General features: G+C 30.0%; 2 protein-coding genes and 1 pseudogene across 6 annotated transcripts; all 3 read left to right on the top strand.

Moving 5' to 3' along the window:
* LOC111294781 (uncharacterized) lies at positions 1–5425 on the top strand (annotated as a pseudogene).
* Positions 5426–13902: 8477 nt separating this feature from the next.
* Positions 13903–18250, top strand: LOC111294466 (uncharacterized). The gene is made up of 8 exons (XM_022887775.2): positions 13903–14426; positions 15416–15563; positions 15673–15823; positions 16012–16137; positions 16241–16321; positions 16580–16772; positions 16848–17118; positions 17830–18250. Exons 1-8 carry the CDS (start codon positions 14229–14231, stop codon positions 18084–18086), a joined length of 1425 nt encoding a protein of 474 aa, XP_022743510.2. The 5' UTR covers positions 13903–14228; the 3' UTR covers positions 18087–18250.
* Positions 18251–19740: 1490 nt separating this feature from the next.
* Positions 19741–24999, top strand: LOC111298832 (uncharacterized). 5 transcript variants are annotated; one of them, XM_089743519.1, is made up of 11 exons: positions 19741–19907; positions 20108–20199; positions 20306–20491; positions 20580–20691; positions 20772–20805; positions 21008–21045; positions 21178–21212; positions 21320–21472; positions 21629–24150; positions 24417–24494; positions 24641–24999. In XM_089743519.1, exons 2-11 carry the CDS (start codon positions 20141–20143, stop codon positions 24706–24708), a joined length of 3285 nt encoding a protein of 1094 aa, XP_089599645.1. In that variant the 5' UTR covers positions 19741–19907; positions 20108–20140; the 3' UTR covers positions 24709–24999. The 5 variants fall into 5 exon arrangements, with proteins under 5 accessions (XP_089599645.1, XP_089599646.1, XP_089599644.1 ...); XM_089743520.1 differs by having other exon boundaries at positions 19808–19965; XM_089743518.1 differs by having other exon boundaries at positions 19813–19907; positions 20111–20199.
* Positions 25000–26442: the final 1443 nt, after the last annotated feature.

A 26442-nucleotide genomic window follows, 5' to 3' on the forward strand; every position in this document is an offset into this window, starting at 1 on the left:
ATGGATGATGGTGATAATACGATGATTTTGGATAGGCCTAAATTAGTCAGTACAAATGTTGAAAGAAGTTCATTAAATCTTGATATGTTCAATATTGAAGAAAAAGATGATGAATATGATCATGATGAGTTTATTTTTATTGATAATAATGATGAGATAAATCTAACAAGTGAAGTTGAGGTTGAGGATGATGATGGTGATTAAATTAACTACTTATAATTTTTTGTAATTTTAATTCGAGATTTTGTTTAAGTACAAAAATTTTTATTAATTATAAATTTTTATTTTTTTATTGATTATAAATCTTTATTTTTTTATTGATTATAAATTTTGATATTGAAAAGAACTCACAGAACCATAAATTCACAATTATTTTTTTCAACTCCAATGAATTTAGCAATAAAGGGAAAAAAAAAAAGAAATCATTATTTCTTCTCCCAAGTTTTGTAGTCATCTGCATTATTTTATTATTCACAGAATAATTGAAATATTAGCTTTTATCAAAACAAGCTAAGAAGGTCACAGAAATCAAAGCAAAATAGATATGGATCCACTCAATAACAATGACCAACCACCTTAATTGTTGATATAAAAACAATCTGTTAAACTTGTCTATTACTACTATTAATATTAATTAATTAATTAAATAAATAAAAATTACAAAAATTAAGAATAGTGCTACTTTTATGAATAAAAAACTACTGATAAAATTATACACCTGTATGTCATAATATCTATTTTGAATTTTTTATTGATTATAAATCTTTATTTTTTATATTTTCTTTTAACATGGTGTTAAATTTATATTACATTTTGTAAATATATATTAATATGCTATCATTAGTGATAAATTTTCAATATTAATAGTTCGAATATATTTATATTTAAAAACATTTTACAATTGTTATTTCGATTAAAAATAAATTTAATAATACACAATTTGTTATTGCAATAAAAAATAAATTTCTTAAATTTATCAATATAAATTGTGACAAATAAATTTTTAGTCATTATAATATTTTAATAATGACGACTTCAATTGTCACTGATAAATTTGTAATTTTGATAATATATAGTTTATAGTGATATGTTATGTTTGATGGTGACAAAAATTTTTGAAACAAAAAGTAAAGTATCATGTGGTAAATTATTTTTTCATCACAATAATGTCTAATAATAATGACCACTTTATATGTCATCACTAGTACATTACTTCTCACCAAAAATCACTTACCGCGAATTTGTGCATATTATCAATGATGATTTTATAGTGATAAATAATTTGTATCACAAGAATATACTTATAATGATGATTTAATTGTGAAAAAGTTTAAACCATCACAATCACTAATATATTAGTGACCGAATAACAATATGTCACTATTACTTATTACAATAGTGTCATAGAAAAATTTCATTACAAAAAACCTAATATTTGTAACAAAATTTCTCACGGTCGTAAGAAAATTGTCATTAAAATTCTTAATTATTGTAGTGAATGGCACTTTACTTAAGGATTATTTCACCCTAACTAGTTATAATATGTAAAAAGGTAAATCAAAACTCATTCAAAATACAATGAAGTCTTATTTGTTTACACTTTGCACTTAACAAATCACTAAACACACTTTAGTATGACGAAAATACCTTATCTTTGCAAAGTTTTCTACAGCAAATAATGCTAAAGTAACTTGCCTTTAATTGAGAAAGGATTGAGAGAAAGAAGAGAGTAATTTAGGATTGAATTAGATATTAAAATGAATTCACATCAATCTCTATTTATAAATATTGAATACTAAGGTGGTAACATTTTTATTGTATTATTTCAATTAAAGATCATTTCTTTTTTATTATAAATATGTTTCTTTGAAATATTACAGACATATTTATTTATTTATATAATCAAACTCTTTCATATAAAGAGAAATATTTTTTCACGTTTTTAGAAATTGTAATTTTTCATATAGAGTTGTTGATTGTCCCAAAAAGGCAATCCACTATCTTTTTGTATTTTCAAATTCCAAAATATTTTTAGAAATAAGACAATTGACCTTTCATAAAGCCGTCAACTCTTTGCTTTATATATAATGCATTCAACACATGAGCAGTCGATTTATTCATATAGCACTCGACTCCTTTCAATATCAGAAAGGTTCTACATTTGGCCTTTTATAGAATTGTTGACTCCCTTTAATGGTAGTCGACTGCTTATAGCATAGATCAATCCTATAAGATTATTGTTCAATGACAATTGATTCCATTAGGGTTTGAATCCATTTCACAATCTTTTTAGACTTAGCAGTCAACTGCTATTTTAATAGATCTAAATTTATTTTCTGTTTGGTAAAATAGTCAACTTCATACCTTTGGCAATCGGTTGCTTTTCCTGACGTCTAAGACATTCAATTGCTTTAAGCATGACAGTTGATTGCATTCCTATATAGTACTTATACTTTTCTTTTAAATATTGAATCATAAATTTGACCTTAGAAAGCTTACCTTAAATGATTTATTAACTTGATTTTCTTTCAGTAAGTTATCACCTAATCATATTTTTATATTTTAAAATATTTTCTAATATCCTTTTCAGCTCCCTGAAATTTGATAGCAATAATTAAGTTTTGACATGAATAAAAAGCTCATTGCAGCTACCAATGTAATGGAGAAAGTAGCAGGTAGGGATGGGTGATGGGTAGTTGGAGTTGGGGAATAGCAATTTCAAATGCCCCGCAAACCTTGCCAATCTGAACAGCCGCAACGCCAACGTCTCCAGCGGCACCAAGAACCAGCAATACCTGTAATAGTTACCATCTAGTACTTAATAGTGGTAAAACATAGAATCTAAAGAAAAAAAACATAGTATTAAAATTCGTAGGAGAATTAATCGGCACCCAAAGGAAGCAGAAAAGAAGAGAATAGCTGGCATTGATCAAGATGAACTGTTGGATCCAAAAGTCCTAGCTGATCCAGACAGTTGCTTTTGTGAGTTTCAAGGGGTTGAAATCCATCACAAGCTTTATGATAAAGAGTCACAGTCCTCAGATGACTCCTTATTCAGTCGCAGCCAGGATGCCCAAGACCAGACGCAAACACCATCCTTGAAGCTTGGTCTTCCTATGATTCTACTACACGGTTTTGGAGCTTCAGTTTTCTCATGGAACAAAGTTATGAAGCGCTTGGCACACCTCACAGGCTCCAAAGTTCTTGCCTTTGATAGACCAGCAGTTGGCTTAACTTCAAGACTCAATACTTTTGGGACCCAAACTAGTGATGCAAAACCTCTGAATCCCTACTCCATGGCGTTTTGTATGCTTGCTACTTTGTACTTAGTTGATTTCTTGGCTGCCGAAAAGACAATTCTGGTGGGTTATGCATCTTTCTCATCTTTATTTTCTTATGGATACATACGTACAAGAGCCTCTCCCCTTCATATTCGATCCTTTTGTCTTTTGAAAATGTACTACTAGTACAAATTATGTAGGAGGGATTGCTTCTGTTTTACAATTCCACTTCCATGAACACTGATACCTCTCTTGACCTCTTTAAAACTTGGCAGGCCAGGCATTCAGCAGGTGCTCTTGTAGCAGTTAATGCATATTTTGAAGCTCCTGAACGTATTGCTGCCTTGTTCCTTGTTGCCCCAGCAATATTGACCCCGCGTGCTATTTCAAAGCCTAAAGTTGTTGAGACTAAAGGAGACAGATCAGACTCAAATAATCTAGGAATTCAAGCTTTCTGAAATTTTTTTCAAGTTTACCATGTATGTCACAGAAGCAATAATGCGAATGATAAAGGGGATGGCAGACGAGCTCAACTCTCTATATAAGAAAGCACCTTCTTCTGTTCTTCGATCTGCCTTTGCTATAATGCTGGTATTGACTTTCTTTGTGAATGATCTTTGCAATACACCCTGATTGAATTGCTTAGGGGCTTTTGCCAATCAAAGTGGATTTTTAATCCTGGCAAATCAAATTAGAGTACCAAATGTAGGATACCACCTTGATGGCTGCTTTCTTTTATAAATTCTTGGAAGTGATATTGCTTCAAAAGAATTCACAAATGTTTTAAACCAATAAAAGTTGACCACCTATAGATGGGTAAATAAACTAAATCTCGAGTTGTCAATGCTTTAGCAGACAACCTGGCACAGCCCTGCAGTTCTCTCTTAACCATGATATTCATTTCATCTAGACTTTGTTGCTTAAAGAAATCTCACTAACAATGCAGCTTTTAAATAGTTTTTTTTTTTTTCATTTTCAATTTAATTTCACATCCATTTTATGTGCAATGAAGCTTACTATCTATTTTATTTCTCAGGTAACGGTGATAATTAATAAATTTGGTATAGCTGCTGTAATAGTGTGATTCTAAACAAGTCACTGAACACATCCTAGAAGGGTGTACCAAGGTGATTTACACTAATCTCTATATTGTCTTATTCTTACTCCTGGGAAGATGAATGGAATGCTTTGCTGGTATTTATTTGCTGTTACCTTCAACTCATAGTGTTTAAATCAATATTTTTTTATGCAGCCGCTGAGATCCAAGTGTAGGGACAGGGCTCTTGTAGAATTCACAGCAGCAATGCTTATTAATGACAAGTATGAAATGAGGCCATCACCGGCAAAAAGACTGCATGGAATCTCCTGTCCTGGTAATAATTTCTTGCTCGATATTATAAGTTTAAAATTGGAAAGATAATCAGGAAAGATGGCGAATAGAAAAGCCTCTCTGAATGGCAAGTAGTGCTATTAATGGTGCCAATGAATGAGCAGAGCCGCTGGCAGCTAAATCCATGTTTTAGTAGTGCCAATTCAGTACAACACTTGGCTATACAGGCGGTCAAAGTCAAATAACTGTAGCAGCTAAGTCTCAGTTGTTGAGGCTATGTTGAACCCTGGAAAGAGTTATACAAAGAAATCGAAAGAATGTTCCATGAAAGACCCGAGAACTAAAAACTTTTAATCTAATCTAGATATTATCTTATTGGCTAATGCATGTGCCACTCTTATTTACTGATAATTATTTCAGTAGTTCAACATGAATAACTGGATATCACCCCTATCATGGTTCCTATATTTTTGTACTTCTCGTCTGCTATGTTGCCTTATTGTTGATATGAATCGGCAGAATGTAATGGTTTCACTTGTTATTGTCTCGATGAAACTTAGTTCTGATCGTCACGGGTGACACCGATAGAATAGTTCCTTCTTGGATTTCTGAGAGAGTTTCACGGGCCATCCCTCAATATAAGCTTGAAGTAATTAAGAATTGCTGTCACTTGCCCCATGAGGAAAAGGTCGAAGAGTTTGTTAGAGTAGTTGAGAAGTTTCTGCAAAGAGCTGTTGGTGGTTCAGAGAGTAGCATTCTCTACAAGCAGAAACTTGAAATTTGCATTCCTAAAATCCTCCACACTTTCCTTTAGAAGCAGTGTGTTTCTTAGATTCTAACTGCTAAGAGCATTTCAGACATCATTAGGTTTTGGTTGTAGAATATCTGTTTTTGCAACCTTGGCAGTAATTGAACTTACCATTATCTAGATGCTGAACTCTTTATAAACAATGTCCATTGAATGAATTCTCCCAACGATATTTCACTAACGTGCTGGATTACTATAATTACAACATATTACAGCAGCAAACCACAGTTTTATCAGAAAGGAGGGTCAGCGGATATGGTCACATTAGCATCAAACCCTGACATGGAGTCATCCCCGAAGATCACAGCACCAGCCGCCAGTGGATATGGAATTCGAATACTCTTGAAGGACAACCGAATGTCCTATCTCAGAATGAAAAAAATTGAAGTCAGAAAGAGAGCATTCAAATACCACATTTTGGATGGAAAAAATTAAAAGTCCTAGAACGTTCGAACATCATATGTTCTTTCATGGAAGAACATTAGAAGTGACTTTTGGAGTTTATAAATACTTTCTTAAACATTGTTTCACTAGTTTTTGACAAAATTTTTATCTCTAAAAATTCATTTTAATAAATAATTTTTTAATATAATAATAATGATAAATACTAATAATTTAATTTTGATTTTAATATAATATAAATAAAATTTGATAACTTTTGATATAATTTTGATTTTGATTATATTTTATAAAATTTTGGTAATTTTCACACAATTTTGATAACTTATGATATAATTTTAATAACTATTGATACAATTTTGATAATTTTTTATAAAATTTTAATAAACTTTTGATGTAAGTTTAGTAACATTTTGGTAACTTATGATATATTTTATTAATTAGTAATAAAATTTATGTTATCATATATTCAACAATGAATTCTTATAAGAAAGCGCGAGTTTAGTTTTAGTATAAAATAAATTTTCTATATAATAACATTATTGTTTCATTTGAATTTAAAATTTTTTTCATATATTTTTTTATTGAATAAATTTATGATAGGTTAATCCCAATCTATCAAGATGAAATTTCTAACTTTGTTTAAAATTTCTAACTTTGTTTCTGCTAGTAATCAATATTCAATTCTTGATAACTTTAATTATAAAAAATTTATTAATGATTGACAATTAAGCTATCATTGATTTACTATTATGTTGTTAATGATTTACTATTAAATTATCAATGATATGTTGCTAAATTACCAATGATTTATTACTAAATTAACATTGATTTACTATTAATTTATGAATAATTTACTGTTAAGTTATGACTGATTTACCAATAAATTGTTGATGATTTACTACAACTTACTGATTATTTGTTATAAAGTTATAATTGGTTTACCATTAATTTGTCAATGATTTACTACAAAATTATCAATGATTTACTACAAAATTATCAATAATTAAGTAATTTAATATTAAATTATCACTAATTTATAACTAAGTTATTAGTGATTTACTACTAAATTATCAACAATTTACATATAAATTATTAATGATTTACTATTATATTATTATGTATTTATTACTATGTTATATTGATTTACTACTTAGTTTTCAATTATTTACTACAAAATCATCACAGATTTATTCCTAAATCAACCATGCTTCATTATCATATTATCATTAATTTATATTAAATTATTCATGATTTACTATTAAATTATCATCAATTAACTATTAAATTATTTATGATTAATTATTGCTAAGTTATATTGATTTACTTTTAAGTTTTCAATGATTAAGTACTAAATTATCATTCATATACTATCAAATTATTTTTTATTTACGACTAAGTTTATCAATTAATTAAGATTAAATTAAAATTGATTTACTTTTTAAATTATCACTAATTTTTATTAAACTATCATTAGTTTATTATTAAGTTATCAATTATTAACTACTAAAGTACACTTTTTTTGTTAACCTATCATTTATTTACTAATATGTTGTTATACATTTATAATTATGAAACATGAAATTAAAAGTCTACTAATAATATATGAGATAATTTTTTTATATAATAACATTATTGTTTTATTCAAGTTTAGAAGTTTTTCACTATTTTTTTAAATTCTAAAAAAATAAAATTTTAAAAAACTATTAATGGGTTATGCTTGGCCCGATATTGCACAAAGAATAGTGCCTTGCTAAGCATGACACGTAAAGATTATTGGCCATATGTTGTGCTCGATCATACTTTTAGTTTTTCGTGAGTCGTGTCAACACAACACATTAAATAATAGTGTTGGTTTGACACGACCCATTAGTACATGAGTTAAATTTTTAACAAACTTCTACTATTATGTTATTATTTATTTTTTAATTTTTAATTTTTTATTACAAAATTATCACTGATTTATTACTAAATTATTTATAATTTACTACCAAATTATTATTAATTATATTAAATTATGCATGATTTACTAGTAAGTTATATTAATTTATTTTTAAATTTTTAATAATTAACTACTAAATTATTAATTGTTTATTACTAATTTATAATTAATTTACTACTAAGTTATTTATAATTTACTACTATCAATTAATTACTATTGAACTAAAATTGATTTGCTATTAAATTATTACTAATTTATTATTAAGTTATTATTAATTTAGTACTATAATGTTACGCATTTACAATTATAATATAATTAATTTACTATTAAAATATTATGCATTTATTATTATATTATTAATGATTTATTAAAAATTATGACTACTAAATTATCATTCATTTACTATTAAATTATCACTGATTTAGTACTAAGTTATTAATAATTACTATTAAGTTATATTTATTACATTTAAATTTTCAATGATTAATTATTAAATTATTAATTATCCACTACTATGTTATTATTGATTTGTGCATATCAAAATAATAATAATAATAATAATAATAATAATAAATTATATAATTTGTAAGGTAGAGAAAGAAAGGAAAAAAAAAGTTTAAGTGTAAATGACATGAAAAGAATAAGCAAATGTTTTTAATTTACTATCAGTAATTTAACATGCAATGGTAAATTAAAATTTAACTTTTTATGGTAATGCAAGCATTAAAATTAAATAAATATATAAAATATTTATTAAGTCAATATTTCTAAGATGTTTTTCAAATTTTTTAGTTCAAGGTAAAATAGCACATATTAAAATAAGATTTATTGATAATTTAGTTAAATTATTAATGTATGTATTTTTATATTTATTAGCGAAGTACAATTGCACCTAAAAAATTAAAAAATTTGAAGTGTTTTATCATCAATGAAAGTAATAAACTTTGTCTTATATTTTTATATTTAACTATATAATTTTGGGTAATAGTTTTATTATATATATGACAAAAATAACAAGAACAAATTTACTAAACAAAATTTATAAAAATTAAATAAACAATAATTTTAAAAAATATTGAATTCATAATAATTACCTTTGCATTCTCCATAAAAAAAATTTTACTCAACAAAAAGTTGATAAATTTTTAATTGTTGCTTCATTCTTGTTACCATCATTCAAAATGATTTTTTTTTATAAATTTTGATGCCAATCAATTTTTTTATTTGAAAAAAGTAAAGAATAGAATAAGAGGTCATAACGACCAAAATAATATCTAATTTTATGTTGTGTTCTTGAATGAGTATGAACTATGAAATCTCTTCTAAATAAAATGTTTAAATTATTTCTTTCAACTCATATAGCAGCAATTTACTCAACAAATAAACGATTATACATCCGTTGATCTAGATTAATATTTTTACAGTATGAATTTCAAAATTCTCAAAAAGATATATATCATTTAATTTCTACAAGACTTGAACTTAAAGATTTTTTTTCTAGAATTATTAATAGTATCTCCATAATTTTTGCACTTAAATTTTTATTGTGTTGTGTTCTCATTTTATTTTGAAAGTTATTATTGGTGTCATAAAAATATAGTTAAAATAACATAAATTAATCAACTCAAATTTAAAATAATTCAAAACTCAAATTAAGTATAATAAATTTTTTACTCATTTTAAATTTTAATTTAATTAAAAATAATAAAATACATATAATTATAAAAATAAACTAACTTGACTCGATTTCAATTGTTTTTAAAAGTTAGCAATTTGGTCGTTATTTAAAACCCAAAATAATTAAACATAATTAAAATTCAAATTGAAATAATAATCTAACCAAAATCCAATATCTCTTATTCTTCTTTTATAACTATTTAAAAGTTTCTTATTTTAGTTTTTTTCTTTTCATCTTCAATTTTTTATTTTTATTGTATTTATAGTTGAATTTGTTAATTAATTTTAAGAGTATTTTTAAAGTGAAATTACAATTATAAGTAATTAAGTATACTTTTTTATTTAGATTTAGAATGATTTAAATCCAACTTTTTAAACAAAGAGAAGCATACATTAATTATTGAATCAAATTTATTCTGTTACATGAATGAATAATTCAGTATACTATGAATAAAAGTTCATAATAAAACTTGACTCAATCTAATTGATCACTGATCCAAAGTCTAAAATCCAACTCGAAATTATAAAAAGTCAAAATTCAAAATGATTGAAATACTTAATACACAACTAAATAAAGATTTATCAAATAAATTTTCCTAATAAATACCTTTAAATCACTTTTAAGTTTAATTAAATTATAATTTATAATAATATTTTATATAAATGTAATAATGATAATTAATTTGATAAGTTTTAATTGTTTTGAACAAATATTACATAATATGATAACCTTAACACTATGTTTGGTTTAAGAGGAGGGGAAGGAAAGGAAAGGAAAATCAAGAAAAGTAAAGAAAATGAAAGATGTGAAAACTTAATATCTTTTGATTTCCCTTGTAATCCTCACTTTTTTAATACCCCAATTTGGAGGAAAAGTTAAAGGAAGGAAAGTTAAAAAATTTTTATTTTTATAAAAAGACTATTATATCCATATTTTTATTATGAGATTATATTTGATTATATAACTAACACTTCCTACAAAAATAATTTTTTTTATGAGTATTTTATATAACATTACAATTTATAAATATTTTATGATTTTTCAAGTTTTAACAACAAAACAAGTCAAATTATTGTTAGAGTAAATTAAAGATTGAATTAAACACAAAATTAAGAGTAAATCAATAACTAGTTAATACATTTTACTATATTAAACATGCTTAATTTTGTTTAGAAAATTTTGTTTATACAAGCTAGGTTGTATAAAGATATATTTGTATATTATATGTTGCTTTATAAAAAAAATGTTATAATTGGAAAAAATATTATAATAAATTATTTCCTTTCTTTTTCACTATTTATTCAAATAATGATTGTTAGAATTCATTTCCTTTCTTTTTCTTTATTAATTTTAACTATTCAAATAAAGAGTACATGTACCTTTTCTTTTCCTTCAAAAAACTTGCATTTCTGTTCTTTTCCTTTCTTTTCCTTTCCTTTATTTATATGTATCCAAACATTCTGTAAAAATTTTGATACAATAGTGAATATTCAACTAACATAAAGAAGAAAATAAAAAAGCATACAATATTTTTTTCTAATAAAAGAGTTTCATATTAATCCCTAAAAATTTTGAAATCAATACATTTGTCTACATATATATATATATATATATTATTGACACATTATATAACACTAACCTTCTTTGTCATAATTTCATAAGGAGAAGATGGAGTTATACATAACCAATCAATCTTGCATTTCATTTTTCTACGTAAGATAATCTTCCCTTGGTACTTCCATCAATTGAATGTAATTGTACATTATATCGATTAAAAACTTAATTTTTCTTTTATTTAAAAATTTTTATTATATAAAAATATTAAAATATATTTTTTAAAAAAAATAAAATAAATTTCTAACCTTAATGTTTTTATGTTTTCTTAAGAAATTTCAAATTTTAAGAATAACAAACTTATTAAATAATAGCTATATAATTTGTAATGATTTCATTTGCAGTATTAACAATATAAATTTTCATGAATAAATGTATTTTTGATATAAACACGTTCAAAAGATAGTTACAATGAATTTTGTCACACATTAAAAGAATTCACCAGAAATAATTAATTTTATTTTACTTGATAATTTTTTTCTTAGAATAATTTATATAAGGTCGTTCAACCACCTAAATGACCTAAAAAAAGCAAGCAATTTAATATAATTAAGAAAAATAAAATAATCATGAGATATAAATTAATCATATATATACATATTAAGATAAAAGTTAAAAGAAAATTAAATCAATTATTATTTCAATCAAGATGAATAACTCTTATGGCAATTTGATGCAACCCAATCCTGAGTTAGTGAAAGTTTGACCACCTCCTCAATCATCTAATTTTACGAGTTAAAAGTCCAATTAAAGTGTTTAATGAATCAAATAGAGCTAATTATTGGTGGAGGAGATGCAATTAATTTGCATTTGGTTTGATATTAATTTTTATTTATGAAAATAACAATTATAAAATTCTAAAAGAAAAAATAAAAAAGAGAAATTAATTATAAAAATCAAACTAAATTGTATGAATAATATATTAAAAAATTATTTTAAGAGACTAAAAAGATTTAATTAAGTTATCAATAATCAAATGATCAACCTATAAAACATATAAATAATGAAATAATTAACATACATATGTGGGTAATATATTAAAATAAAAAAAATAATATATTCAAATAAAAAAAGTAAATGATCAAATTACTTAATTATGATTATCTTTAATTAATTTATTTATCAACATAAATTACATATACAATTGTTTTTACAACTAAAGAAACAAATTTCATATAATTGTTTTATTCCTATGCACATCAAGCTTTGATATTGTTTTGTTTGTATTTTTATTTGATGTAAAAAATCATTCTACTTATAAAAAAAAAAAAAAAAGAGTTCCATAATAAAAATAAAGTCATTTAAATTAAGATTTACAAAAAAATTACTAATGACATTTTAATCAATCACTTTTAATATTTTTGGAATTAAAATTTTATTAAGGGTATTTTAGTAAATTAATTTTAGTACTTTTTTAGTCTAATTATAAAAAAAAAGTTTACTAATAAAAATTTTCATTTAAATTAAAATTTATAATGAATTTACTATGCATATTTTAGTCAAACATTTTTAACACTTTTAAAATTAAAATTTTAAAATTTTAAATAGTTTAATTTCACATAAATTCTATTTTTAATTTTAATTAATTTAAATTAAACTTAAATAAATTAATAAAAGTTATATATTTAAGAATAAATTTGTTAATTTAAAAATTTATAAGAGTATTTAGGTCAATTATTATTAACATTTTTAAAGTTTACACTTTTTTATATAGATAGATAGATAAATATAAATAAATGATACATAGTCTCAAACAACTTTTCATCTTATCAAGATCAAATCAACATTTCTTCTTCTTGTACTCTATTTTTTGGTTCATGATTCAAGAGGGATCAAAGAAAAATTGAAGTGCAATTAGTTCGTTGTTGAGTATTGTATAGGATAACATTTCTAATAACCATTTACATCTAGTGGGAGAATTATTGTTTTTAAGAAAGCTTCTTGCAAGTGCCTCATTCAAAGTTTTTCCTTCAAATTCATCTTTTTCAACGAAGTTACATATTTGTTAATTGATGCATACACAACAATTTGACGAGTTTACAAAGTTTACATAAGTTGCCAACCCCAAGTACAACAGCCACTGCTCCTGCTCCTACTCCCACTGCAAAACCAAGTCTCGGCCCTCATCCAGGTGCAGCGGCAGATGATGACATAATCAAATAAGTCTCTGTTAGATGATCTGTTCTTGGGAGGAAAGTGGGAATGTAACCAACATTATAAGGTGGCCGGAGGTGGACGATAGGTGGGTCCAGAAGTTGATGGATAGCTAGGTTCACCTAGAGATGGGTTTGCAATAGTTTGTAGGATGTGGCACCGAATATGTACATGGAATGTTTTACTTTGAAATAGATTATCTGGCCGTGAAAAAGGGAGGGGGCGTTAGAGGCAGCTGTTTTGATTCTATTGGATAGATGCGTCCTTCAGCAAATAATGCAATATTAGTCCTATGGTCCATGAGACCAAGTCCTTTCTCATTACCTGCAAAAACCAGATCTTTGAATTCAATAATCACATTGACAAAAATCATCACAAACAAGAAAACTTTCATCCAAACTCTAAAAAGGTTCCAGTTGTAGAGAAAAGATCAATTGGGGCAAGAAAATGGATTAGTGGTAAGTTGGGCAGGAGAGGTGAAGTGAACATGGAAGATAGAAGTCCAATTCCAAAGCCTAGGCCCAATCGCAGTATTACAATACTGCGAAACCAAAAAAAAAAAAAAAGTTACCAAAGAAAGAGGAACTGTAAATTGTAAATGTTAATAAATATAAGAAAACAGTACAGTAACTTTCGAAACAGGTCGACTGACAGAGATCAGATGGATATATATATTCATCATACTAATAATATATTAATATGATAGCAACAAATTCGAAAATTGAAAAGCAGATCGGAAGCCATTCTCACTAGCATCTGAGACAGAATTGTGTTGTAGAGGACTAGACTAGGAAAACTTATTCCGTCGATTTCTTACTTTAAAGAAAAGAAAAAAGGAGAAAAGCCAGAGAGTTTTTTTTTTTTGGAAGATAATCTTTGGGTCAGCACGGTAGTAATAAGCAAGCCCTAGAATTCGAGGAGGAGGCCGTTAATTTGATGGGCAGCAGCAGCGGCTATTGGGTATTTGGAGAGGTAGGGTTTTAAGTAGAGTTTAGGTAGATACAAAGGAGAAACAAAAAGATATGGATGGTGGGCGTAGAATAGCGGCGAGCCCAAGGCCTTGCAGTGGACGGAGAATAGTCGCATCCAAGAAAAGAGGGAGAGCGGATGGCTTCGTTAACAGCGTCAAGAAGCTTCAACGAAGAGAAATCTGCTCCAAGCGACATCGTGCTTTCTCCATCACCGATGCCCAGGAGCGCTTCCGCAACATCCGCTTGCAGGTTCTTTCTTTTACTTATTTAACCTAACCTTACTCCTTTAATTATTTTATTATTTCACAATTTTTCTTCCATATATTTTGCTATTTTTCTTTTCCTCTTGTTTTGGGTGTTCAAATTGCACGAGAATTCTGCTTTCTAATATACAGTTTCAGTTGATGTATCTACTCCGTCATGCTTCCAAGTCCAAACCTTGTTTTCCTTTTTTTTTTTTTTCCCAGATATCAATCTAAGGAAATTTGAACATTTTAACCCTAGTTGCAAATTGGTGGGAGGGAACAAAGAAAGATCTAGCGTTGCATCATTAGTGCTCAAATTAGTTTGATACATATTATCTGTTTAATAGTTTCTGTTCTAATCATATTCACAGGCTTTGATCTATAATATACAACTAGAGTATATTGCCTACCCTTTCAATGTTACCTTATGAGATATCGTTGCAAACCTGATCTACTTTCATTTTTTTTTTAAATTTGATATTTTTAGATTTATGGCTGTTTAAGTCTTTAATATGATCTATAAAAAAAAGGGGTCTTTAATATGATTAATAGTAAAAGACAAAAGCTTGAAACGGTGGAGTATTTTTGTCAAAAGATTCCTGATGTTGATTTCAAAATTTCCATGAATGATGAAGCTTATTTGAGAATTTTGATTAAGAAATGTAGGGTCAAATACGTAGGTTGAAATCAAAATGTAGATGCTTTATTTGCATTTGCTGGCATTCAGACAAACATGTTACATTCCTGCTATTTGAACCAGTTCACCTTTGGTTGAATAGTTATATGTGTATTATTCTACATTAAGTAGCAGGATAGAAAAGGGCATTTCTTTCCTTTTGTTTAGTTGGAAGTCTATCAAGGAAAAGATTAATTTCAAAGGTCAATGGGTTATCTTTTATTTGTGTAGCCACGGGGACAAATCTGTTTGCATTGCTGTTCTTATTGAGCTTTTTTATTAAATTCCTGTTGGTGATATGTTGCAAAACTATATAGGAGGAATATGATACTCATGATCCAAAAGGGCATTGTTCGATGGTATTACCATTTCTGAGGAAGAGGTCAAAGATTATAGAGATTGTAGCTGCACGAGACATTGTCTTTGCTCTTGCCCAGTCTGGTGTATGTGCGGCATTTAGCCGAGGTAGGAGCTGTGTTTCACACTTCTAAACTTATTTTGCATGGGCTTGCCTATTTCTATTTGCATCAATAATTAGAATGGGAATTTTGATATTTTATTGTTTTGGATGCAGAGACTAATCAAAGAATATGCTTTCTAAACATCACTGCTGATGAGGTTATAAGAAGCTTGTTTTATAATAAAAACAATGACTCACTTATCACAGTCTCAGTTTACGCTTCAGACAATTTCAGCTCTTTGAAATGCAGAAGCACAAGGATTGAGTATGTCAATCTTTTTTAACCTCTTTACAACACTTATCTTATCCCAATTTGAGCCGAAAGGAGAAAAAGGGAAAAAATCTAAGAAAAACGTGAAATACTGCATCTGGGCATTGTAATTTGTAATTTTTAATTTGTAATTTGTAATTTGCATTTGTTTTCTTTCTGAAACAATTCTGTTTGACGGACAGATACATACGGAGAGGTCAACCTGATGCTGGTTTTGCCCTTTTTGAATCTGAGTCACTGAAGTGGCCTGGTTTTGTAGAATTTGATGATGTAAATGGGAAGGTACTCACATATTCTGCACAGGATAGGTAAGTAATCATCCATATGAATGTGCTTTTGTGCTAAAATATAATAATTGGATCCTCAACTAGATTCATGAGTTTTGACATACTGTTTTTGTCTTTTAATCAGCATATACAAGGTGTTTGACCTAAAAAATTATACGATGTTATACTCAATATCGGATAAAAATGTTCAAGAGATTAAGATCAGGTAATGCTCCTTTCATGATGGTTATATCTTCTTGCTACAAAAATAAAGATTAACTCACTGATAGAAAAAAGAAAAACCTTTCTGATTTTCTTTATTCTTCTGTTGTAAGTATTGTTTAGTCCAAACAAGCTTTCTCCTTTCTCCTGGAAGCAAAAGAAAGTACTGAGAGTAAAAATCAAATGATGCCCATAACTTGTTTGCTTTTGATTTTGTCACGTAAATTAATTGACTTTGTTTCCATCATTTTTTTTTTGACAGTCCAGGGATCATGTTATTGATTTTCACTAAAGTTGGTGGCCATGTTCCTCTTAAGATTCTCTCAATAGAGGATGGTACTGTTCTGAAATCTTTTAGCCATCTTCTTCACCGGAATAAGAAGGTGGATTTCATTGAACAGTTCAATGAAAAGCTTCTTGTGAAGCAGGAAAATGAAAACCTCCAAATTCTTGATGTCAGTATCATTGTCAATTTATTGCAATCTTATGCATTTATTAAAGCTAAAAAAATCAAAACTGTCATTGTGCAGGTCCGCAATTCTGAGCTAACAGAAGTTAGCAAAAATGAGTTTATGACCCCGTCAGCATTCATATTTCTGTATGAGAACCAGTTATTCCTTACATTTAGAAATCGCACGGTGGCCGTCTGGAACTTCCGTGGAGAACTTGTAACTTCATTTGAGGATCACCTTTTGTGGCATCCTGATTGCAACACTAATAATATATACATCACAAGTGATCAGGATCTTATTATCTCTTACTGCAAGGCTGATTCTGATGATCCATTGTCTGAAGGAAATGGTTTGTTTTTTCTTTCTTTAAAAACTTATTCCATCTTACATTTTCTTAGGAATCTCCTAGCTGCTCTTCCTCCTATAGATAACTGTATCTCTCCTTTAAATAGTATTTTGGCTATAGCCTTTCTGTCCATTTGAAATTTTGATCTGAGTTCAGATTTAGCTTGTTATTTTGATAAACTGTTTCCATAAAGGTTATAGAAATAAAAAGTAGAAACCACCAGTTGCAAAAGAATACTATCCAGTAAACATTAAATTTAATACATCATTGAAGGGTTTTTTGTATCATCAATTTTGCATTACATTGTAAAGGGCTCTATAATATTGCTTGGGTATCTTAATGATTTCTTTTTTTAAAAAATGATTTAAAAAGGCTTGTTGAGTTGTTCTATGTTTATTGTTTGTTGGCTTTTTGGCAAATTATGTGTTTTTATGGGTTTTTTGGGCTTGGCTAGCTTTTTCAATTGGATTGTGGAAAATTTTCATCGTTTCCTTGGTCGTTTTGAAGGGAAATGTACATGTTCAAATTTACTGTATAACAACTAAAGCGAGGAGAGAAAGGGAAATGGGGAGTTGGGGGAGGGGGAGGGGGGAATAGGGAGGATGTGATGGTATGCTTTTGTAGAGACATGGAAAGTGTGGAAAAGATCTCATCTGGATTTGTTTCACCGATATATGTGCCTCTAATGAATTTTTTACGTCCCTGGTGTGGCAGGATCCATTAATATCAGCAATATATTGACTGGGAAATGTCTTGCTAAAATAAGAGCAAGCAACAGTTTCCCTGTGGAAAAACAATGCAGCTGCAGTGTCAAGTGTGGTTGCAGATCAAAGAAGCAGAGCACTGCATCCAGGATTAGAAGCACGGTTGCAGAAGCACTGGAAGACATCACTGCTCTTTTTTATGATGAAGAGCGCAATGAGATTTATACAGGTAATAGGCATGGTCTAGTTCATGTGTGGTCTAACTGATGGTTTGATTTTCATTAGAATTTATGTAATTTTAGTTGCTGGAGGTTGAGTTGGTTGTGAATGGGCATTATGAGACTCATGACATGAAACTGTACCATTATTAAGTGTTAATTGTATCAATTCATTTAGTTTATGTTTTAAATTCAGTTATTTTCTTGCTTTGATTTTTGGTGCTGTGTGGGAGTGTGTAAATTGTTGGTTTATGTATGAATTATGATTTTATGATGTTGATGGAGATGCATTTTATTTGGGGTAATATGCTAAATCACTAAAGGGAGGGATGGAGTGAAGCATTTGCTGGGCTCTATGCCCCGTCTTCGACTATGAATGGATGAATGTAATGAAGGCATGTCTTTTGAATCCCTTAACTTGAATGATGAGCAAAGCAAAGCAAGCGTGGAATAGAAGAAGAGCAGCAGAAAGGGAGAAGGGGGTCTGTAACATTTTGGTATGCATTGCTATTGCTTGTTTGTTTGTTTGTTTGTGTTAGATGAGATGAGGAGGGCATAGATATTGCTTAGTATTAGTAGAAGGAGGAAAGATGAAGAATCAGATATTCCGTGGCGTGTGGGGGTTGAGAGTTATAATGTGTTGGATGGAAATGGAAGTTGCAAGTTGCAAGGGACACAGGGAAAGAGAACGTGCGAATGTGCTTTACGAATGGCCAGTCAAGCCAAGACAACAATGATGTTCAAGGTGGATTTATAATTCGTGGGTTTACAACCAGTAAAACATTAAAATTTTATATATTTATCGTTTTTTATATAAAAATTATATATTATAATATATTTGGATATAAAAAATATAAATTAAATTATTTTTTATCGTACTATATTATAAACTATAAAAAAATAATAATAAAAGATCATTAATTAATTATTATGATCACGTGGGTTCTTCGCGTGCTTTGCACTTTTCTATTTTTCATCAGCTCCTATCTATTTTTTATTTATTATTTACTATTTATATTTTATATCGCTAGACGTTCAAATTGTTTGGTTGTTGCATATAAAAAATTTCAAAATTTTGAGCACTTTTTTCAGATTTAAATTGTACTTGAAATGTGAAAAAGCAAAGAAAAATGAGGTACTCCATGGCAGATGGGAAAAAAAAAAACAAAAATGAAATAAAGAAAAAGGATGTAGAAGCAAATTGATTTTAAAAAAAAAAAATAGATTTGAGTTGGAAGTAATGGAGCGTGAGTTGACGCGAGTGGCTTTGGCGACAACAGCTTGGTAATGATGAAGTAATTATTATTACTAGGGTAGATGAAGAAACGCGCCTACTGCCTTTGCCTGTAATCTCCACTCTACCACACGCGGGACACTGCCAACTGGACTGCTCTTCTTCCTTTTATTTCATCTTCACGCTATCTTTTACTCTGCCCGTTTTTGTTTTCAAGTAATTCAACTTTTATCTACTACATCTATTACAATTAGCATTATTGGATCCCAATTTATTAGTAATAATAATCGTAACTAACATTATTATTACTATTTCTTTACCATAAAAACACAATAAAATATAAACTAAAAGTTAGATGCAGTTGACTTAAAATTTTTATTAATATTTAAAAATTATAAACTCAAATAATTTATATCTATGCCTAACATTCTTTTATTATAAAATTAGATCAGGGTTAGATTAGAAAATTAAAAATAAAAATAAAAAACTTATTTCCAGTTAGTATTTCATCCGAAGTACATTTTCTTTCTCGATTCACTCTCTTTCTCGATTCACTCTCTTTCTTTCCGTCATAATTAGAATTACAATTGCAATTACTACTATAACAAGGTGAAAGTGAAAGGGGTCAAGGTCAAGGTGTCGGTGCTCTCCATCCCCTCCCTCCCTCTTTGTCTTGTCTTGTGTGTTTTAAAGTGTAGTGCGCATTCTTTTGTTTTTCGCTTTTCTTCAGATCCGTCTTGTATAATCCACCTGCACCTGCACCTGCTACTGAAACTTCATTTAAGCTAAGCAGCATTTCAGTTCGTACTTACTTTTTTTTTTTTTTGTTGGGTAAGAAGAAGAAATAAGACAAGACAAAACCACCAGATATGGACGGAGATGCGCCTTTAGATAACGCCACCATTCAGATTTTGCCTTCCCAAAACAGGTTCTTCTTTCTCTCTTTTTCTTCAATCTGCATCTGCCTGTCAATTTGTCATGGAATATAGAGGAATTCATTCGATGTCATGTTCAATCAATTTCTCTATTTTTAGGTTCGAGGCATTTACATGTCGTGACAACCAAGTAGAACAACTCACTGTTGGGGTTCTACAAAATCTTTTGCCTCATTTACCCGGTTTAAACAACTTGTACACCAAAGGATCCAATGCTAACTACAAACTCCAACCACCCCACAATCTAAACACTGCCGCCTGGTTTACTAAATCTACTTTCACCAGGTTCTTATCGTTTTATTTACATTTTTTCATTCTGCTCAGTTTGTTGTTGGAAATTCCCACTTTCCATTCACCCCTTGTACTTTCTCAGATTCCTATATATTGTTGGCTCAACGGATTTGTTGGATACCGCTAAAGTTATTGAAGATGAGATGTCTCAGTTGGAGGAAGCCAGAAAGTTTCATCTTTCTCTATATGCTCAGGTAAATATCATGTCTTCTAAGTGTCTGGATATTTAAGTATGCATGAGCTCTCCTCACTAACAAGAGTTTCATCTTCTCAGGGTCATCAAGATCATATTCAAAGTAGCGAAAAAGGTAAATCTCATGTTCAAGGAAATTTAAAGTCGGACACTGTTCATTACCTTGATATATTCTCTGTTTAGTATTGTTTTGATTAAGGTTTCTTCTTTTTCAACTGATTGAGGACATAAGTGGTGTCTCTTTTCTGTGTTGCACTTGCGGCCTTGGTATCTAAAAGCCTCGAGAGTTTTAATTGTTCTCTTTCCTTGTTGAACAGATATATGCAACTCAATAGACATGGTCCCAACATCCAAAGTAAATGCCATTCTTTACAACTTTTTTTGTCAATTTTTCCTCTAGGTCCGTTAGAAGTTGATCTTATGATTCTACATAATACTTCACCATACTTTTATTATGGCCACTAATATATGCATTTGACCTCGGCAGTTCGAAGTCCAGAATTCATCATCAGAAACTTCAAAGTATGTTCACTCCATTAATATTAATATTAATATAATATATATTTAGTTTGTTAGTCTGTTTTAGTTCTCATGCAAATCCAACCAACCTTTGGAAAGTGTATTGCTAGGAATGAGCTCTTACGTGCTATGGAATCAAGACTTACAGCGTTAAGAAGTGAGTTAGTTGCAGCTTTTAACCAGGTGGTTGGAGAAACCTGTTCCTACAAAGAAATCTCTCATCTGGCAAATTTTTCTGAAAACTTTGGGGCAAATGATGTAAAGTAAGTTGCCTTCCAAAAGAAAAGTGCATGGATCTTTTAAATCATAATTTGCCCAAAGAATTTGTAACTGCAATCTTCTTTTACCTCCCAAAATTTTTACAACACTTGATGAAATGAATTATAAGCAACAAATAATCTTGTTAATATCTACTGCAGGAATTTTTTGTGCATGTTTCTAGAGCTGAGCCAAAAGCACCAAATTGCAGATCCCCCAGATGATAAAATGTCTTCATCTGCTCGTGCTTCAGTTAATGGCAGCATAAACAAGACTGATGGAAGTAAACAAATATCAAAGCTAGTAAGTTCAGAAGCACCGGTTAAATACGGTGTTTCACCAGCAAAAGTTGCCCAGGTTGAGCGTCAGACAGAAAGTGAGGAATCTTCTGACTCATGTGACGAGAATCAAATGTCTGCAGAAAGAAGTCGAGCTCTTACAAGATCTGCAACGCCTAGACGGTCAGCATCTCCTATGCGAAGGGTTCAAATAGGGAGGAGTGGCTCACGTAGAGCCCCTGCTCTGACCATAAAGAGCCTTAGTTACTTTCCTGCTAGAGAAAAGATATTGTCTCAAAGAGATGTAGCTTCAGATGATAGTGAAGAGGAAGGATCTGAACACATTAAGAAACCTGAGAATAATGTTCGGCGTATGAGTGTTCAAGATGCAATAAATCTTTTTGAAAGTAAACAAAGGGATCAGATTACTGATGTTCCAAAAAAGAACTCATTAACAAATATCTCTCTTGGTCCTAGTAAGTCTGTATTGAGAAGATGGAGTACAGGTATGGGTGAATCCTCCTCCAAATGCCAATCACAGAATGCTTCTGAATATCCTGTTGCAGAGCCTCCTGATAATGTCATTGATAGTGATATCATACGGAGGTCAGCAGAAGTTAATTTGGAATCAGCTACTAGGACTGGAGCAGAAAACATCAATGAGACTGCTGATCTGAAGTTAGAAAGGCTGGAAGAGAGCTCATGTAGTCCAATAGATGTTCAAGAGGTAACAGATATAATCCATGAAGAGGAAGCTAACAAGAAGCCAAAAGGCTCAGCTGAATGGAGTCGACAGAAGGAAGTGGAGTTGAACCAAATGTTCAAAAAAGTGATGGAAAATCAGCCTGATAGCTGTTGGAAGCCTCAAACGAAAGTCAGACAAAATCTGCCTCCAGAGCAGAGAGGTGGATTTTATGACTATTACAAGGAGAAGAGGGATGAAAAACTTAGAGGAGAGAATACTGGAAAGCGTGCTGAAAAAGAAGCAAAATTTAGAGCAATGCAGAAAATTCTTGAAGAGAGGAAAGCAGAAATGGCTTCCACAACCGTGAATAATTTTTGTAAAAAGGATCCTCCGGCAAAAACCCAAAAATCTGTTAAGAATTCCCAAAAGTTACTAAAGAATCCTTCTCAGCCTGCGAATAAAAGGAAGGAAACCACAAAACCTTCAACTGCAAAGAAGGTTTCATCTAGAACATCCCCCTTGCCTGCTACTCGTAAGTCATGGCCTTCAACACCATCTCCGAGAACAACAGGAACATCACCAGCTAAAACTTCCGGTGGAATCTCTTCTGCTGGCACTACACCAACACGGCGGAATCCTCAGTCAGCACAATCAGTACCTCGACCAAGTTCTAAAGTGGAAAGTTCCCAGCCACAACGAAGAAATGTGAAGGCAACCCAGACTGATAAACGAGGTTTAGTGGGTGTGAATGAGAAGCAGCAAAAAACTTTGATGAAAAGCAGCAAAACAACAAAGACAACAGTTGCAGCAGCTCCTGGGGACTCTTCCAGTATGTTTCTAGCGAAGCCTAGTTTGTATAACAAGGTGACGAAGAAAAGTAGTGTAGTTCCTCTGGAATCAAAGCCATATCTACGTAAAGGTTCAGGATTTACCTCTAGTGCTGGTCTTGTTAACAAGCCCAAAAATCCTTTTCAGTTAGAGGACTCTTTGAAAAACACTGAAATTTCTAATGATCCTCAAGAGAGTGATGTGATTGTTAATGCTTCTGTCTTGGTGAATGAGCATCAGGATCAGGATGTTTCATCACAGGATCATTGTGATGATGCTATTCAGTCAGAAACACAACTAAATGACCATCAGAAATGTGATGTGATTGGGAGCGATGATGAACTTGCTCCTGACTTTGATGATGGCTTAAAAAATATTCCCGGTTCTTTCCAACGTGACGAAGAATCAGCCATCTCACCAACTGCTTGGGTGGAAATAGAAGAGCATCAGGACCTGCCTAACCAATGTGATGAGAAAACAGGTGAAATTAAATCTTCAACCACCATTGCACCTGTTGGATCGGCAAGTCCACGTGTCCGTCACTCTCTGTCACAGATGCTGCAAGAAGAAAGTAGTGAGGGCGATACTACTGAATGGGGAAATGCTGAAAATCCGCCTGCAATGGTCAATCAGAAAGATGCACCCAAGGGATTGAAGAGACTGTTGAAGTTTGCTCGGAAGAGTAAGGGGGATGCAAATATAACTGGTTGGTCTAGCCCATCAGTCTTTTCTGAAGGAGAGGATGATGCAGAAGAATCAAAAGTTATTAATAAGAGAAATTCTGATAATCTACTGCGAAAGGCTGCCCTTCATGCAAAGAAATATGAGCAACAAAAGACATTGTTGACTGATGGCTATGAAAATCATTTGGATTTTCATGAGCTTCCATCTGGTATATTTTCTCTCCGCCATAATCATTACATGCTTATTTTCTGTCAAACTGTTTTCAGTGTTTCTCGTATAGATAGAATCTAGATGGTTATGGGTCTAAAGCATAGAAGTAATTGCTTTTATGCTTGTGGCACATTATTCTGTAGCTTATCTGTTGTCTCTTCTTTGCTCAACTTTCTGGGAAATACCAAAATAATTATAAATATTACCATTCCCAGACTCTTTACGAGTCTCATTATCAGAGTACTGTGCATTTTGTGTATGCAGCTCAATCAGGCATTAGCACGTTTGATGCCCACAAATTGCACAAGGGCAGTGTCTCAGCTGCTGCCTCCACTACTAAAGGTCAATTTCCACCTTCCTTACTCTGTTGAAGTTTCCGTAGTTCCTTTCCCTTATTTTCTGGAATAATTGTTCATTTTCTTTTCAATTTGGGACTGTATGTTTTGTAGTTTGAATTCCAATCTTCTTTTGCCAACTTTTTTTTTCAGGAACAAGGTCATTCTTCTCCCTTTCAGCATTTAGGGGTAGTAAACCAAGTGAGACAAAGCTTCGCTAAGACTAGGATGATTTATAAAATTCGAGGTTATTGACGTTTGCTCTCTCCCAGTCCTAGGCGAACTAAACTTTGTTGGAGCCAAAATTTCCTCCGCCTTTCTCTTACCATTTTTTGGGTGTTTCTTTTGCATGTCAGCAGTCGTGGATCTTCTCTAGGCTTGTCTTTTGTGTAGTTGGAGTGTTCATTTATACAGTACGTTGCAGTATTAGGATTTCCATCCTGCTAAACATATTGTTATATGTGAACCACTATGTTGAGGATATAAAACAATGATGAATTAATTGATTTTCCTTTTATGAGCACACATTATAACAAAATTCAAAAATTTCAAGCCTTACACTGTGGAGTCCATAGACAGCTAGCTCTCAGCTAGATTCTTATTTCACTACATGGAAGCTTTGGAGCACTAGGGATGTTAAGTGGGAACTGGCAATTGTATAGTAGCGATGGTAAAACAACTTATATCTTTAAGAGTTTCAATTTATTTTATCCTATAAAGAGCATTTCTTTTAAATTCAAGATTAAGTCAAAGGCAAGTTTTAGATATTTTATTTCATCTCATTTCGAGATATATTTAGAATGTATATTTTATTATTTATTTAATTTTATATTTATATATATATGTATATATATATAAATAAAATTATTATTTTTACTTTAATTTAAGATGTTAATTTAATAAAAATATTATATTTATAAATAACTAAAATATTATTAATATTAATAATAATATTTTATGAATATTGCATTAAATTAAAATTATTAAAATAATTTTAAGTCAGATGCTAATTAGATATAGATTATACATATATAAGTTAGGTAAAAATCAGGTATAAAATAAAATAATTCAAATCAAAATCGGATTGGAATAAAAATGACAAAAACTCGTTTTGACCCGTTGTCACCCTTATATGTAGCTTTGGATTCCCATTTATTGACACTTTCAGTTTCCTATGTTTGATAAAAGACTAAGCAGTTTGGTGGTTCACTTAATTTTTCAGCAATGAATATTGTTGTCCGGTTCAGCAGCTACTGAATTCTTAGACAACTGGCAGAAATGGAGGATTTCCAGCTCAACACATCCCTTATTCCCTTTTAAGACCATGTGTTCGCATTTGAATTGCTTTGATATTCATAAAAGAAAGGGGCAAGCGCGTGTTTCAAACTTCAAAATATGAAGCTAAACAACTAATTATAGTTCAACGATTTGTCGATCTAAATTCAGAGGTTTCTCTGTTATTGCTTTTAACAACAATGTTAATGATAGCGTAACAATTAGGTTTTACAAAACTACGGACGGTTTCATTGGTTGGACAGATGCTGAAGCTGCTTTAGACTAAGGGTCAATCAAAACCATTCCACTAGAGATGGCACCCAGGCTTTGCATCGCTATTCTCCGGTAAAAGACCTAGTTACTGTTCTCAGGTAAAATAACTGGAGTTGTTATCAAAGAAAACGTTCATCGAATAAATTCATAAATATGCTTGAATTTTATTCATTTATATTCTTTTATTAAACTTAATAAATAATTACGAACACATTTCAATGTTCATTAATTAAACAAATAAATCATGAATATAACAAAATTTGTTCATGTATGAGCATTTACACCCAGAGTATAAAAAAACAAAACATCCAACAAAAAATTTATAAGCAGACTCAATTTCTATTTCTTTATGTTCAATTACTAAATTTAACAAACAATTATAAACACTATTTCATGATTCTTTAATT

Source organism: Durio zibethinus, chromosome 14, assembly GCF_047325235.1.
Source record: "Durio zibethinus cultivar Kanyao isolate XHJ-2024 chromosome 14, ASM4732523v1, whole genome shotgun sequence".
In the NCBI taxonomy this organism is placed as follows: Eukaryota; Viridiplantae; Streptophyta; class Magnoliopsida; order Malvales; family Malvaceae; genus Durio; species Durio zibethinus.